This window comes from Dermochelys coriacea, chromosome 19 (genome assembly GCF_009764565.3).
Source record: "Dermochelys coriacea isolate rDerCor1 chromosome 19, rDerCor1.pri.v4, whole genome shotgun sequence".
In the NCBI taxonomy this organism is placed as follows: Eukaryota; Metazoa; Chordata; order Testudines; family Dermochelyidae; genus Dermochelys; species Dermochelys coriacea.
In genome coordinates, this window is record NC_050086.2 from 4,191,412 (window position 1) to 4,208,190 (window position 16,779).

General features: G+C 58.5%; 2 protein-coding genes across 5 annotated transcripts in view; both read left to right on the top strand.

Moving 5' to 3' along the window:
* The window catches only part of DLGAP3 (DLG associated protein 3), a 137,700-nt gene extending 132,623 nt beyond the window's left edge, over positions 1-5,077 (top strand). For both annotated transcript variants that reach the window (XM_038377985.2, XM_038377990.2), the window contains exon 11: positions 330-5,077. In XM_038377985.2, the coding sequence (XP_038233913.1) occupies positions 330-548 (219 nt within the window). In that variant the 3' untranslated portion in view covers positions 549-5,077. The remainder of the gene's footprint in view (positions 1-329) is intronic.
* A 1,964-nt stretch (positions 5,078-7,041) lies between these two features.
* Positions 7,042-10,793, top strand: SMIM12 (small integral membrane protein 12). Of its 3 annotated transcripts, none has more exons than XM_038377611.2 (2): positions 7,042-7,199; positions 9,556-10,793. In XM_038377611.2, exon 2 carries the CDS (start codon positions 9,587-9,589, stop codon positions 9,863-9,865), a length of 279 nt encoding a protein of 92 aa, XP_038233539.1. In that variant the 5' UTR covers positions 7,042-7,199; positions 9,556-9,586; the 3' UTR covers positions 9,866-10,793. The 3 variants fall into 3 exon arrangements, with proteins under 3 accessions (XP_038233539.1, XP_038233540.1, XP_043361858.1); XM_038377612.2 differs by lacking the exon at positions 7,042-7,199 and adding an exon at positions 7,447-7,470; XM_043505923.1 differs by lacking the exon at positions 7,042-7,199 and adding an exon at positions 8,696-9,224.
* The last annotated feature ends 5,986 nt before the right edge of the window (positions 10,794-16,779 follow it).

A 16,779-nucleotide genomic window follows, 5' to 3' on the forward strand; every position in this document is an offset into this window, starting at 1 on the left:
ACCGACTCAAGTGTGTGTTCTCTTGCATGGCCTCTCACACAGACAGATGGACACACATATGAATATTCACACACAGATGCACAAACACATACACATTTGGATGTGCATACACAGACACATGCACACACATGAATGTGCATGCCCACTGTGTGCACCCTTGCATGGTCTCACACACAATCATGCAGCTGTGCATACATCCCCCCACACACCCAGATGAACACAGACACTCACACACCTGTGTGCACCCCAGGCACATGCTGTCTAACACGGCACATCCAGCGCCTCCTGGAACCCCCTCTAAGCCCTGCTCTGTCTGTCTGTCTGCACAGGAAGAGAAGAAGGTCCCTCCCCCGATACCAAAGAAGCCGCCGCGCTCCAAGGTGCACCCGGTGAAGGAGCGCTCCCTGGACTCCGTCGACCGGCAGAGGCAGGAAGCCAGGAAAAGGCTCCTGGCTGCTAAGAGAGCTGCCTCCTTCCGCCAGAACTCAGCCACCGAGAGCGCAGACAGTATCGAGATCTACATCCCCGAGGCCCAGACCAGGCTGTGAACGGAGCCCTGGCTTTTCTACCCACACTGTACAGAGAGAGTACATAGCTCACTGTGATGGCCAGGGCCCGAGCCGCAGGGACCCCCGGGGGCAGCTCTCGGCCCACTCACAGCTTCTCGACTTTTTATCATCTACGATTCATGGATCCGACAGCGAATGAACACGAGCCTGGTTCTGTCCTGCCCTCATGCTCCTCCCCGTGGGTCAGGGCTCTCCCCCACCCTGCCTGCCCACAAGCCCCTTCCTGGCCTTTCCCCATTGCCCTCTCTCTGAGCCCCCTGTCGGCCCTGAAGCCTTTTCTGCCCTCCATCTCCCCTCCTTCTTGAGGCCCTGTCCCCTTCCAAGCCCATCTCCCCTTCCCTGTACACTCCCTGGTGGCTTCCTGTACCCTCCTTTCACATCTCTTTGTACTTTGCTCCTTGCAGCCCCCCTCTCCTTCGTGTCCCCCTCTCCTCATGTCCCCCCTCTTCTCCCGCCTTCCCCCTTATGCTGGAAAGGGAGGAGCCCCCCCAGCTCAGCTGATTGGGGGCAGGCAGGCCCACCCCTGCACCTCCGTGTGTCCTCCCCACCACGGTCGCGCCACCTTTAACTTCTCTCATTTCCTCAATTCAATGCAAACAAAGCGTCTTGCGGGGGGAAGCACCGCCGAGCTCCATGCTGCACCAGAGGGGGCCTGTGCCAAAGTCACCATTCCCGGAAGCCCGGTGGACCAGCTTCCCTTGCTGGCATGAGGCTTCGGGCCATGGCAGGCATGAGGGGCAGTCCCTCCCCGCACCCCCACCATGGTTCAGTCCCATCCCTGCCTCTTGCTTGGGCACCTCGGGGAATCCATGGTCATAGACCTCTATACATATATACATATAATCGAAGGAATAAAACAAAAACTACACATGACCACAGCTGTGTCCCTGCTGGTGAGACTGGGATCAGATCATCAGGAAATCCGTGGCAGCCGCAAAACCAGCCGCTGCTTTCCCTACACTTACATCGTCAGTAAGAATATGCTATGATTTCTCTTTTCTTTCTTTCTTTCTTTCCCTTCCTTCAAGCGTGAATCCTGGACCTGCACTGGCGTGCATCCGCTCGCCACGGAAGGCTAGGAGAAGGTCAAAACTTGGATGGTCACTTTATTTTCCATCCCTCTTCGATTTCCCCACCAGCTGCTGGTCTGACTAGTTTATCCTGGGAGTGCAATTCGAGGGTGAGGTTGGGCGGCGGGAGGAGCAGGTGTCTTTGGAGCAGCGTTTGGTTTCTGTCTAGCAATGGCAAGGGCTGGCAGAAGCTGAGGTCTTTGGGGTTGGTTTCGGGTTTCCCTTGCTGCTGTCCCCTCTCCCATTAGACAGGGCATAGAAACAAGCCTGGCCTTTCAAGCGACCAATCCACCATGCAGGGTATTGGTCCTGAGCTAAGTGCAGGACACTGGTTCTGACCCATCTGCATCTGGTTTAAAGACACGGCTGTCGCCAGGGGCCAGGCCGGAGCAGATGGCAGGGAATGGCAAACGTGCCATTGACAACCCATCTTGCCTTAGGAGGAAGAGGAACCCGCTGTTGCGTCCCCAGGGTGTTGCTGGGCCGGCTCCTTGTGTTGTATTTACCAGTGTTAAGGAAGGTGAGAGAACCCTTGGAGCTGTTAACCGCACAGACGGAGCTCCAGCAGGCGAGGGTACTTGGGAACGACGTTTCTGTCGTGGGCAGGGGGCTCGGGGGCTTCCTGTGGGGTGAAATGCGGGTTCGTTGTTACTTGCCACATCTGTTCTATATGATGATTTCAGAGCCTCTGTTTTGGGGCTTCTCAACCCAAAGGTCACAAACCCCTGGTGCTGAATGGGGTGGGGGTCTCAGCCAGGTGGGAGTGGCTTCTGGTATGGAAAAGCTTGAGAACGCCTGTGCAATAGCAGCCATGGCAAAGGTGACGCTGCACTCACCGTGTGGACCCTTGAGCATTGGAGCGGGAGGTTTTATTCCAGCCGGGCTGCGATGGGGCTTGCCATGCCGGCCCTGCCTGCCCAGCCCATAGCGAAGCCCTTCTCCTACAGTGCAAACTAACGGGAACGGTAGGCACTCAGGAGCGAGCCACGCCAATGCCAGCCAGGCCCACTGCCTCTTGGCCCTTCTCCCTCATCACAAACGCTCTCCAGCCCCTTTCCCTGCCCTGCCCTGCAGCTGCCCTGCGGGGGGCTACCCAAGCCCTCTGGCTTTGCCAAAGCCTCAATTTGGCTCCTGCCGCCCAGTGGTGCAGCCATCATTTTGTGACCCTTTCGGTGTCACCTGCTGCTCCCATCCTGGGGACCCATGTGGGCTCACAGACGCCAGGACAGGGCCCCTCCTTCGCAGCATGGTGCCCTACCAAGCAAGGCAGCTGCCCTCGCTGCTGGCAGCCGGGTTAGGCCACAAAGAGTGTGGCAGGGCCAAGGCCTGGAGGCCTCAGTAGGTTCAGCCTGAGTAAGGACTGGGGCAGGTCAGCAGGCATTAGCCTTCAGTCTCTATCTGGCCAATAGTGCCCAGGGACAGCAGCTCCTGGTGGTTGCGTTCCAGGAACCGCCCTCCCCGGTCAGTCACTGTCACTAACGCCAGCTGGGAAAGTGACTTGGAAAAGCAAAGCCCTGGCAGGGAAGGGCAAGTGGAACTGGAGGTTGCCATGGTGGTGGGACTCTGGCTCGTGGCCTGTGGGTCATCACCCTGCGCCTCATGCAGTCCTTTACCTCGCAGCAAAGCGAGTGTGAAATGCGGCCGTTCTGTTCGGTGATGCCTACCCCCGCTTTGCACTGGTGTAAAAGATAGGCCCTGGGGGGCGATGGAGGATTGGGACCCTGCTCTGTTCAGACCACCTCAGTGACGATAACCTCCAGCAGCTGTACCAGCTCCCTAGCTGCCAGCCCCCCTCGGAGGCCGGGTAAGTGCCGCTCTCCTTATCAAGGGGGGAAATGGAGGCACAGGGAGCCCAGGGACACGACTCCAAAGCTCCAGTCTGTCATTGGAGACAGACCCAAGACATGAATGTGGGTCTGCCCTTCCTCAAGCTGAGTTCCTACTTGTGAAAGTGGCAGATAGGATATCACATTACAAGAACCCCCTCCTCCATGGGCATCCCATCCTCCATGATATGGCATTAGCAGTGCCCTGTCCTCCTGGGTATCATGAGGAATGCCCTCACACTCATGCTACAGTAGAGGAGGTGCCCTCTCTTTTGTGAAGCTGTAAAGGGGATGCCCTCCTCTTCCTGGCATGGCTGCCATGGTACCTTTCTTCAGGGCTCATGGGGTGACCCCCCTATAGCACGAAGCCATCAGCCCTAACAGCACGTAGATGAAATGTGCCTGGGGAGCCCATTGTCCACCGCCCCCTCTGCACATCGTTACCTGTACGCAAGCCAAAGGTTGGGCTCCACATTCTTCATATTACCCACCGTGGGCACCTTCTCCACGAGGCTGTAGTCCTGAGCGTGCCGAATGGAGGGGGTGATTTCAGACCAGGCTAGGCCCTCTCAGGTGAGGTGGTAGGGGGATAGGGCATAAACAGAGGGGCCCTGTAGGGTAGGTACCCGCCAGGGTCTTGGAGATCAGATGGTCCAAGTTCTCCCCTGCTGGTTGTCCTGGGTTGTCTTTCCTCTCCTTTTCACTCATTCTGCTCCCCAGCCCTGCAGACCCCTCCTTCCCCCCCCCACAAAGTACAGTCTGTTCCACCTGCCCTGATGTCTGTAAGGCTGGGGAGCAGAGTTCACCCACTGAGCCAGGTGTCCTGTCCTGGAAAAATGGGGTTGCCAAGCCACACACTCTGAAAGTTCAAGGAAACAACTCAGTGCTGCCTTCTCACATTGTCCCTCCTTATAACTGGGGAGCCCCCTGCACTGTGAAACCCTTCAAGGGGGACCCCCCATCTTCTTGCCACCCTATGATTGTACCAGCTCCTGCTCCCTGCCCACTCAGCTGTCTTGGAGACACCCTGCTTCAGACATGAAGAGGGGAGGAAAGATCCCAAGAAGAGTGGCTAAAGGAGCAGCAAGGCAAGGAGACACCAGCCACAGCCTAGGTGGCCAGATCTCTAGGGCAGGGACCGTCTTTTTCATGAGCATACAGCACCTAGCACTATGGAGGCCCCGATCCCTGACTGGGTCCCTCAGGCGACAATAGTAAATTTCAGCCCAAGGGGACATCCTGCTTGGTGCATGCTGGGATTCCTCCCTGTAGCACCTGGGACAGGTAGGATGTACTGAGAGACGGGAGATTCCACAACCATATTGGCTTGGGCAGGTGGAGGGAGGAGAGCTTAATTCTACCAAGAGCAATGCACCACTCACCCCTGGGGCCTTTACATCCCCCCCTTGGATGGGATCCATACCATGACCTGGTGCTAAACGCTCCCCCGGCCTCTGTTATGTGCCTGTCCAGTTGGGAGGGTTTGAAAGAATCATATCATGGCCTCAAGTTACTACATTAAAATAACAGGTTTCAGAGTAGCAGCCATGTTAGTCTGTATCCACAATAAGAAAAGGAGGACTTGTGGCAACTTAGAGACTAACAAATTTATGTGAGCATAACTTTCGTGAGCTACAGCTCACTTCATCGGATGTATCCAGTGAAGTGAGCTGTAGCTCACAAAAGCTTATGCTCACATAAATTTGTTAGTCTCTAAGGTGCCACAAGTCCTCCTTTCCTTTTTACATTAAAATAGATGTTTAAAGGGAAGGAGGGGGGAATCCAACCAGCATATCCTGGAACAGAGAATCATGAAAAAAATTCCCAGCAGCGTGAGATCTGGCCCAGCTGGAGGAGGGGAAAGGCAAGAGACTCCTTGCTCAGCATCCAATACTCTCCAATACACTGCTGTTACCGTCCCGGCCAGGAAAGCAACCATCAGCTCGATGCACCTGTTCTCTGCCTCCGTCCACACTTTAGTTCTTAGCAATGTGCCTGGAAGAGGAAGCCCTTCCACTTGTAAGTTCTGTAAGACAAACAATACTGTACAGTGACTGTGACATGTGGTTTCATTTTTATTGTAACAAACTTAGCCGTACTGTAATAAAGATGACTCTTTGATTACTCTGGGCCTGGCACCATTCTCCCAGCCGGTGCTAGTCTCACCTTTGACCCTTTGTGTCCTATGTCTCACTTTCTTGTCTGGTTTAAGGGAAGGGGAGGGCTGAGTCTGGAGTCAGCTCACCACGGTGGGGACTTGCTGCTCTTCTCTGGGAGCAGGAGCGAGGTGGCTTGTCACGATGCTGGGGAAGATGCAGAGAGGAGCGCATTTCTCCTGCACAACTCACTATGCTGCCAGGTGGCTTGCTGAGTCTGCTGCAAGGGGTCACTGGAACAGACTTTATTAGCAGAGGGCTCCCTGCAGCAGCTGGGCTGGGCCCTGCATGTTACCACGGCTGAGACTAGAAGGGGGCTCCTAACAGCGTCTGCAGGAATCAGAGTAGCAGCCGTGTTAGTCTGTATTCGCAAAAAGAAAAGGAGGACTTGTGGCCCCTTAGAGACTAACAAATTTATTAGAGCATAAGCTTTCGTGAGCTAAGTGAGCTGTAGCTCACGAAAGCTTATGCTCTAATAAATTTGTTAGTCTCTAAGGGGCCACAAGTCCTCCTTTTCCGTCTGCAGGAAGCAGCTTTATCAGTTGAGGTGCAGCGAGTGCCTCCTGCCTGAGCCCCCAGGAGCTGTGCAGAGCTCTGTATTGAGAGGGGCAGCAGAGCTGTGAATCAGTGAACCCAGGGCTGGAACCACTTGGGGGGCTGGGGGAGGGGGGCTCTGGGTCGGGACTGAGGGACTTGGCCCAGCCTGCTCTTCGCTCCCAAGCTGTTCGGGTGGTTTTGAGGGATTGTCTCCAACCCGAGGGCTACATCCTCGGGCAAACCGGGTGCTTGTGTAGCCCAGAAGTTCATCCCTCGAAAGCAAAGACCCTCCCGGGCAGGTGCCACCCGAAGTGACAGGGAGCGGGGTGAAAGGGCGGGGGGCCAGCGCTGGAGACAGCCTTGGCTGGAGTCTAAGAACCGGCCCTCGCAATGAAGGCGGAGGAGAATCCTCTAGCCGGCTGGCCAGGGTGTCCCACCACATCCCAGCTCCCAATCCCCTCCGGGCACCGCCCCGGTGCCCCGGGCCTGGACGGACACATGCCCGCCCGCCCGCCCGCCCGGATCCCAAGCAACGCTGCTGGTTTGCACCCAAGGCAGAGCCTGGATGAAATGTCCACAGGCGGCACCTGGCTCTGGTGCCTGGCAGGAGGGGTCCCCAGCCAGGGTTGGCCCCCCCCGGGCTCCAGCCCCATCCAGAGGCCTGGCAACCCCCGGGCCGGGCCCCTTCGCAGCCGGGCGCCCGGGCAGAGGCCCCGGCGCTGAATCCCGGCCCAGCTGGGGCCAGGGCTCCGCCAGCTTTGGAGAGGGAGGATTGAGACGGAGCGGGGCTCTGTGGCCCTGAGCCCCGAAGTCCAGCCGGGGCGGGGCGAACAGACACCGCGGAGTCCCCCCGCTGGAAATCAAGCCCCGGGCCGGACGCTGCCGGGGGAGGGACGCTGGGGGGCCGGGCAGCGCGCCCGGGCTCCGGCCCTGCCCCCGCGGCCGCCCATCGAGGGCGGGAGGCGGCGGCGGCGGCGCGGCCTGGCCCGGAAGCCGGCGGCGGGGAGAGGGGCCGGGGCCGGGCCGGGGCCGCCGGCAGAGGTGAGAGGGGCCGGGCCCGCTGCGGGGATCCGGCCTGGGGCCGCCCCGTGCCCGCCGCGCTCTGGCCCGGCCGCCCGGGGTGCGGAGCCGGCTGGGCTGGGCTGGGCTGGGCGAGCCTCCGCCTGGGTCGCTGCGGGAAGGAGCCTCCGCCCGCGTGTTCCTGCCCCCGGGATTCAGCCTGACTCGTGGGCCCGGCGCGGCAAAGGCCGAGCGGCCTGGGAGAGGGACCGTGCCCGGGGGGGTCGGGATCGGGGGGCCTGGGCTGAGCTGGGTGCGTGGGGAGCCCGGGGCTGGGATAGCGGGGGGGGGTGGATCAGGATTGGGGGGGCTGAGCTGGGTGCGTGGGGAGCCCGGGGCTGGGATAGCGGGGGGGGGTGGATCAGGATTGGGGGGGGCTGAGCTGGGTGCGTGGGGAGCCCGGGGCTGGGATAGCGGGGGGGGGTGGATCAGGATTGGGGGGGGCTGAGCTGGGTGCGTGGGGAGCCCGGGCTGGGATAGCGGGGGGGGGTGGATCAGGATTGGGGGGGGCTGAGCTGGGTGCGTGGGGAGCCCGGGGCTGGGATAGCGGGGGGGGGTGGATCAGGATTGGGGGGGGCTGAGCTGGGTGCGTGGGGAGCCCGGGGCTGGGATAGCGGGGGGGGGGTGGATCAGGATTGGGGGGGGCTGAGCTGGGTGCGTGGGGAGCCCGGGGCTGGGATAGCGGGGGGGGTGGATCAGGATTGGGGGGGCTGAGCTGGGTGCGTGGGGAGCCGGGGCTGGGATAGCGGGGGGGGGTGGATCAGGATTGGGGGGGCTGAGCTGGGTGCGTGGGGGAGCCCGGGGCTTGGGATAGCGGGGGGGGTGGATCAGGATTGGGGGGGCTGAGCTGGGAATGTGGGGAGCCCGGGGCTGGGATAGCGGGGGGGGTGGATCAGGATGGGGGGGGGGCTGAGCTGGGAATGTGGGGAGCCCGGGGCTGGGATAGCGGGGGGGGTGGATCAGGATTGGGGGGGGCTGAGCTGGGTGCGTGGGGAGCCCGGGGCTGGGATAGCGGGGGGGGGGGTGGATCAGGATTGGGGGGGGCGGAGCTGGGAATGTGTGGGAGCCCGGGGCTGGATAGCGGGGGGGGTGGTTGGATCAGGATTGGGGGGGGGCCTGAGCTGGGTGTGTGGGGAGCCCGGGGCTGGGATAGCGGGGGGGTGGATCAGGATTGGGGGGGGCTGAGCTGGGAATGTGGGGAGCCCGGGGCTGGGATAGCGGGAGGGGGGTGGATCAGGATTGGGGGGGGCTGAGCTGGGAATGTGGGGAGCCCGGGGCTGGGATAGCGGAGGGGGTGGATCAGGATTGGGGGGGGCTGAGCTGGGTGCGTGGGGAGCCCGGGGCTGGGATAGCGGGAGGGGGGTGGATCAGGATCGGGAGGGCCTGGGCTGAGCTGGGGGAGGGAGCCCGGGGGGGGGATCCGGATCGGGGGGCCTGGGCTTAGCTGGGAGCATGGGGAGCCCGGGGCTGGGATAGCGCGGGGCCCATGGATCAAAGATCGGGGTGTGTCCCCCGTCGGCAGAGCTGTGTATACACTGTACAGCCGCTGTTTCTGTCCAGAGTCCACCAGAACTAAATTCCTTTCCTCTCCCTGCCCCAGACTAACCAGCCGCTGCCTTGATTATCCCCTCGGGTGGAGGGATCAGGAGTGGGCTTCCTGTTTATACTTCACTTTCCAAGCATAACACAAAGCATGGGGCAGGCTCCCAGCAGCTGTGTCCTGGGCTCTGGGAGATGAATGGGCTGTGGTGGGGGGTGCTGTTCTGCCCTTTCTCTTAGGGATTGGGCTCTGCTGGAGCAGGAGACCTTGGAGAGGCTCACTGCCCCTTGCCTTCCCCTAGGTACCCCAGAAGCTGTCAGGATTGGGGGGAGGTGGCTGGCATAGCGGGTTCAGCCCACTAACTGCCCTAGAACCCTGCAGCCTGGTTGCCGAGCTGCCCCAGGTGGGAGTTTGACCAGTGCCACCCATGTAACACCCACGCGCTGAGGCGGGTCATGGCCACGTAGGTGGGTGTTTGGGGGGGACAAGTGTAGCTGAGATATCTAGCCATCTGGGGGGGTGCCAGCATGGGGGTGACTTGCCTGGAGTTCCAGTTTGGGCCTTTGGAGCTGGGTGTATCTGGGTCCAGGGGCAGGGTCAAGTGCGTGTGGTGATTTTGGGGCCCCCCCTGGAGTGGAGGGAGGTGCAGGGTGGGTCATGTGGGGGATGACAATGGTTTGGGATCTTGGAGGTTTGTCTGGGGAGCCGGGAAGGAAGGGGGCGATTCTCCCTTGGGTGGGGGGCTAGGAGGGAGGTGGGTCCATACAGCTGTGACACTGACTCTGCCCCCCTCTCCAGAACACATCTGGCACTCTCTCTTGGCAACGCCATGTGGCCCTTGCTGTGGATGACTGTGCGGACCTACGCCCCTTACATCACCTTCCCTGTGGCCTTTGTGGTGGGGGCAGTGGGCTACCACCTGGAATGGTTCATCCGTGGTGACTCCCCGCAGCCAGCTGAGGAGGAGAAGAGCATCTCGGAGCGGCGGGAGGACAGGAAGCTGCAGGAGATTGCAGGCAAGGACCTGACCGAAGTGGTGAGCCTCAAGGAGAAGCTGGAGTTCACCCCCAGGGCTGTGCTGAACAGGAACCGTCCAGAGAAGAGTTAACCAGGCTGCCCGGTTCCCCCTTTCCTTTGGGTTGGAGCTGAGCACCCAGTCCATCTGGCTGCCGGTCAGGACCCTGGGTCCCTTAGCTGGGCTCCTGGAGTCTGTCCCATCTCATCCATGTGTTTTCAAGCCCAATCCACCAATATCTGGCTTGTGCTGGGCGTCCACCCCCGTCGCTCACAATGACTATCTTGCGAGGTGGCTGCTTGTTGGAGTTTCCCACCCCTGGATGGGGAGGAGGAGGCTGCACGGCCAAGAAGCAGAGCTAGGCAGCCTTGGCCATTGCTGCCTGAGTCCCTGGCGCACCCAGTCACACAGCTAGGGAGAGGGATGACGCTCCAGAGGCCGCGCAGTTCCTGGAGGAGACGGCTCCACTCCCAGGGTGAACAGGCCCTCGACACTCGGCCCGCCCTGTCCTGGATCCCTCTGGATCTCCCTGGATTCTGCAGGCTTCCTTTGCATGGAAACAGCCAAGACTTGCGACCAGGTGGTGGAGCATGGCTGCCTCTGCCCAGAGGCCGGGGTGTTTGTGTCCTGGGAGCTGAATGGCATGGGGTCAGAGTGGGGCAAGGAGGCTTGCACACTGCTCGCCTCCCTGTTCCTGGCTGGGATTCCCCCTCGCTTCTCAGGACCCCCAGATTCACCCTCGCTAGCAGGCACAGCCCCTCCCCAGCCAGAGGGCTCCAGCCCTCTTCGCTGTGGTGGGTGCCCCTGGCGTCGGATTGGCAGCTGGCGCGGAGTGTGAGGGAAGCTGTAATTGCCTGGCAGGCCAGAGACTCGTGGGGGGAGCTGGAAGCCATTTCACCCTCCTGCCCCGGGAGCCCTGGCAGGGAGCTCTGGGCGCATTGCTGTGGGGCCGAGGTTTGGGAAATGAAATGACCTTGCAGTTGTGTAGAAAGAAGCCAGATTAAACCAGCCTGAGAACTCAGAGCCTCCATTTTCTTCTTTCCCTCTTGAGCGTTTTGGCTCCCAGTTGGTACCGTCCCGTTCCCCTGCCTGACACCCAGCAGCCGAGCGAGCGGGACGTTCTAGAGAAGGATCCCACCTCAGCAGCGTGAAGCTCGTGGGTCCTGCTTGGCTCTGGCGCAGCGGGAGGGGTGGTTGTGTCTCTTCCCCAGCAGCCCGGGTGGGGTGGGGGGTGCTGCCAGCAAGGCCCTCTGTGCACAAACCGAGGCTGGGTTTCCTCGGGGAGGCAGCCTGCCTGGAGCTGATGTGAGACTCCCCTTTTCCAGAGGGGCTTGGAAATGCAGAGCTGGCTCCTCTCATCCCCCAGTCTCCATCCTGTCCTGCTGGGTCCTTGCCGCACCTCTCCTACATGGGACCTGGGCCTGACACTCCCCACTAATCCAGAGCAAAGCCCCTGTTACAAATTCTCTGGTAAACCTCCCCCCACCCCTGAATATTCCAGACATGACAGTGACAGGCCTTTGTGTTTGCTAGCGGCCACGGGAGGGGGAGGGGATGACTGGTGACCCCCTTAAAGGGGCCCAGTTCTAAGCGGTTGCAAAGGCACAATGCAGGAGGTGCTGTGGGTACTTGGTACTTTCTAAGAAACCGGTGCCTTTAAGGGGTCTTGAGGAAGGCTCGTCCAATGGTCGGAGCACTAGCCTGGGCTGGGGGGGAAGACCTGGATTCAATTCCTGCTTGGCCACTGTGGGTGGGCCCTGGGAAGTTGCTTAGTCCTCTTGTGCCTCGGTTCCCCATCTGTAAAATGGGGCTAAGAGCACTGTGCTGTGAGAGTAAACACTAAAGATTGGGAGGGGCTCAGACCCCCCAGGCCAGATCAGTGTGATAGAGAGAAACTGGGCACCCACAATCAGCTGCCACTTGGAGGGTGAACACCCACAAAGTTTATCCAGGTCCACATCTGCCCCACTTTTAAAGGGAGAGGGACTTATTTTGAGCAGCGGGCTGCTTTTCCTTCATCGTAACAAGGGTAGCTGGGAAGAGCCGGTCTGTGCCAAGGGCTGAAATGTGCATTAGCAGGCGAAGGCATTAGATCTTCGTGATCTTCCTTTGCAGGGGGAAGGGTTGGGTTTGTTTTGCTTTAAAGGGGCTTTTTCAAGATGAGTGCAAACGCTTTCACAAGAGCCTGACCTTTCCTGCAAGCTGGCCTGTCAGCCTGGGTTCGTAGCCATCTGCCTGGCTGTCTTCGGGAGACGGCCAGAAACCCACCCTGCGCAGAGCTCTGCCTGTCAATCATTGCTACTAAACGATGGGGGTGGGGATGGAGAGTCGCCTTCCCCTTCACCTGCCCACCAATCCCGACTAATGTTTTCTTGACCCTTCAGGCCCTGACCCTGCTGCCCGCTTGCTGCTGGGAGCGCTGCCATTGACTTCAGCATGTATCCACGTAGTGATCCCTCGTGCACTGGCAGGGGGTGGGCTCAGCACCGCCCTGGGGCCGCAGGGAGGGGAGCTGGCTGGAGGGTGGGTGCCCCTGGAGAGTAGCCCTGCTAGTGACGAGGAGACAGGATGAGGGGGTTGGAGTGGAGGCCAGTGGCTGGCATGTGCAGCGAGGGGGAGGAGTGGGGATCTGGCGCAGGAGCTGGCTGCTGCAGTGAGGGCCTCCCCCTGCAGTGGCTGTGGTTGCTCTCAAACTGGACGCGCAGTTTGAATTGAATCCAGGTAGGGTGCTGGCCCCTCTGGCATGCTCTGTTGTGGGGGCTGGCCCTATGTCTTGCTGCGTGCCTTGGAAGGGGTGAGTTCAGGAGATAATTGGCTGCGGGAGGCCATGAATTGGCTGGTGTAATCCAAGCAGCCCCCTGGGGTTCGGCTGGGCGATCCTGGTTCTTGGCTGTCAGGGCTGAGCAGGGAGCTGCATGAGGCCACGAGGAGCATTCAATGAAATCTGGCACCTCGGCATTTCCATCGTCCAGGGGCTTGTTTGACTAGCACCTGGGCCTGGAAAAAAACTCTGGTGGTCTCCAGCTGGTGCAGCCCCTGCAGTGCTGGGAGCAGAGAAGCTCTGCCGACCGGTAGAGCTGACTCTCCATGGCGGTGATAGAGCCTGGCCCAAATAAACCCAAATCTGAGCAGCGCAAATGCCTGAAATCCCCTGGCACTTTCCCTGCTCTCTGTGGGCCTGGCTGTACCACGAGGTGGTGCGCCCCCAAGTGGCAGTGAGGTGCGTTGGCACCCGTGCTGCTTCAACGTGGCTTTGCTCCTAAAGAGGTAGAAAAAAGCACAAAACTGGGGGTTAGAGAGGAGCGAGTGTGGGGTGCTGCCCTCCTTCAGTGTGACCCTGGTACTGCAAACCGACTCCTCTGACCCAGCTCCTTTTGATGTCCCTACTGAGCCACTCAGTCCTCCCCAAACTTGCTAGGCAGCTGGATGGGGGGCGCCGGGCCCCGCTCTGCACACCAAGGGCATGTGCACAGTAGCAGAGAGGTGATGCTTTTCAGCCAAGGACACTGTAGTGAACCTCCCGGTCTTACCTGGGCTCTGCAATGTCTGCGCAGAATAGATACAACTTTCTTCCTTAAGGTCTCAGCTAAAAGGACCCTGCACCAGCCCAAGGCACAGAGCTCGGCTCATGTCACCTGGGAAGGGACCTGACCTCATTCCAAGGGAGCTGAGGACCTGCAGCTCCCTCTGAAGTCAGTGTAGGGCGGGGTGAGTGCTGAGCATCTCTGGACACTGGGTGGGTGGGTGGGTGCTGAGTGTTTGCTTGTGGCTCAGGTGTGCATGTGTTATGTGTGTGTACATTTGCAGTGTGTGTGTATAGGTGCAGTTTGCAGTGATCTCAGCTCTGCCAGGAGAGAGGAAGCAGAGCGAAGCTGACTCTTTGGGAGAGCATCCAGCAAAGGATTCTAGGGAATACTATCAATCATAATGAGCCTCCTCGAGTCCCACTGTAACCCCCTGGACATCAGCGGCTTTCACCAGGTGTGAGTTTGGCCCAAATATCCCAGGAGGAACACAATGGACCTCAGAGCAGGAATAGCCTCTACACTGGGCTCTCATCTGACTCTGCCACAGACTCACCCTGGCCATGGTCCTTGCCCTTTCTGTGCCTCGGTTTCCCCATCTACAAAATGAGAGCAGCAGTATAGTATTTCCATCTCTGCCAGGCACATGCCATAGCTAGTTCATGTCGCTTGAGGCCTTGAATGCCAGCAGCTAGGACCTAGGTAAACTACAATTATTCATTAATTCCACTGTTACTAACAACGCCAGGGCTTGAAATGCCTGAACTACCCCGACTTATTCTGGTGCCCTCGGTCGAATGACGCTGCGGTGTTGAGACCCCAGCTGGCTCGCTCAGCACTCGGGGGCAAGATATGGCTGTGATGGGGCTGCTAAAACATTCCTGATTCTTGGGTCCCCCCCTTTCTTTCTCGGAGCCTTCGCTCTCTGCACCAGCCTGTCCTTCCACTGCCGAAGGCGATCAATCCGCTGATGAATCCCTGATGTCAGCAGTCTGTTTAGCACTTTGTATCGCTATGGCCCCGTTTCCTCGAGCGCTCTGGGGTTAAAGGTCACCCTATTTCCCACAGATGTTATGGGTGGTAATCGCTGAATTAGCAGCCAGCTTTGCGCTGGCTCCTTGATCCCCCAGCTGACAGCTTTATGAGCAGCACTTGCCGTTTGTGTTTATCTCCTGCACTTGCTCCCAAGTCGGGCTGTAATAATAACCCTCTTTCCTGCTGTCCTTCCAGCCAGGAATCCCTGACTCCTCACCAGCAGGCATTGAGGAGCCCTCCAGAGTTTATTATCCCCATCGGAACTAAGGGGGAAGGTGAGGGGTCGGGAGTTGGCCCAGATCACCCAGCAGGCCAGCGACAGGTCAGAAGCCTGCACCTTCTCCTTGCCTGGCTCTACCAGCTTTCTGTGGAGCTGGGAAGGTTCTCATGGAGCTGCCCAAGCCGCCTCGACCATCCCGTTGGGTCCCTGCTGTGCTAGGACCTGAGTCCTTGTGCCACAGGATCCCTGCCACCTGGAATCCAGCACCTCAGCCCCTGCTGCTGGTGATGGCTTATCTTAAGTGATCACTCTCCTTACAGTGTGTATGATAAACCCATTGTTTCATGTTCTCTGTGTGTGTATATAAATCTCTCCTCTGTTTTTTCCACCAAATGCATCCGATGAAGTGAGCTGTAGCTCACGAAAGCTTATGCTCTAATAAATTTGTTAGTCTCTAAGGTGCCACAAGTACTCCTTTTCTTTTTGCGAATACAGACTAACACGGCTGCTACTTTGAAACCTGTCACCCCTCGCTGGCGGCCTTGTCTCACCCAGGGGGCCATCTGCTGCCACCCAGCGGTCACTGCCCACTAATGCAGAACATTTGCAGGGAAACCCATTTTTGCATTTTCAAAGGTGAGCCTTTTGCATCAGGAACCTCAGTGACGCGAGCAGGAGCCCAGCACAGCTAGTGGCCAGCTCCTTAGCTGGTGTAAATCAGTGTAACTCCAGCACAGTGGATGAAGCGATGCTGATTTACACCAGGTGAGGATCAGGTCCCATATTCAGATTAAGTAGCTAATTTACCTGGCCCTTTGCAGCATTACGTCTGAGCACCCTCTTATAGTTCCTGGCCATAGTTTACCAGGTATCTAATCATCTTCAACAGCAGGATCCTGGTAGGTCTGTGATTCCTCCAGCCCCCCTGAAAGTGCTGGGGAGAGCTGTGGGTGGCGTAATCCATTTCCTTAACTCCCAAACCACACTGGCCCCCCTGCTGCAGGGAGTGACTTCTGTAAAAGCTGCCCAGTCCTTTTGATCACCCTGCTACCCAGAGACCAAGTCACTTTTTTAGCTGTGAGCTGTCATTTCCCAGCATTGGCGAAAGGATCTAGGAGCCTGGAAGCTAATAGTTTCCTCCATTGTCTTTTAATTGCCCCTCAAGTGTTTGTTTGGAAGTTGCTTAGCTGGTTCCATTGTGTTGCTTCCAGTAGCCTCCTGTTAAACTAGAACAATACATTCATCCAGGAAAGTCTTCAAACCCAATATTCAATCACTTCACCTCACTGCTTGAGTCCCATCCAGTGTTCATAAAATTCTCACATCTCAGGATTCTTAGATTATTCCACGTTCATCACGCACCCAACACCCATCAATTGTGTTATTCTCTTCCCCCTCACCGGCAGCTAGGGACTGTTAGCCTCATTTTACAGATGGAGAAACTGAGGCACAGAGCTATGAAGTGACTTTCCCAAGGTCACACAAGGAGCCTGTGGCAGAGCTAGGCATTGACCCCAGAGCTCCCGAGTCCCGGTTAAAGAGTCCCAATAAATCCCAGCAATGCGCTGCTTGTGAACAATCTACCAGGCAAGGATTATTCCCTGAAATATGCAGCAAATAAAGTCACTGGGGGCAGGACTATTCATTATTAGTGAATTCAGGACTATTCAAGGACTATTGTGTTGAATAATCAGGCTTGCTACACGCTACTTCCCAGCTCTTACACAGGATCATTCAAGGAACAAATCATCTTCCAGGCTACTATCATGAGGCTGCGTCAATCCAGCTGGGATGTAGCTGATGTGCTGCGAGGGCCTTGTGGAAGGGGATCAGAAAACATTTCCAGTAGCAACAGCTTAGACATCTAAGGCCCAAAGCATCGTCTGTGCAAAAGGGCAGCAAAGCAATGGCAGGAAATTCCGTCTCCCCGGGGCGGCTGAAGGAGCACATGCTGCCTGAGTGATTCCCTTCCAGATTCTGGGGGCCAGACTTCCCAAGGGGGTGAGGAGGAGACGGGGCTCCCCTGCAGCCGATGCAGAACCTCCAGCTTGGTGCATTCAGCATGTGCATGCACCAGGGAAGCCGTTGATTAGGAAGGCCAGAAGAATAAGTGCCTGGCGTTCAGTGGGCTGAGATGACTTTGTTCCTGCTCAAAGCTGCTGGGCTGGATCAAAATTCTGTAGCTGCAGAGGGGGATATGCCATGAACCAAGCCCCGGTTACCAACCA

Coding starts and splice junctions, on each gene's coding strand:
- SMIM12 (XM_038377611.2), top strand. CDS start 9,587: ATGTGGCCCTTGCTGTGGATGACTGTGCGGACCTACGCCCCTTACATC.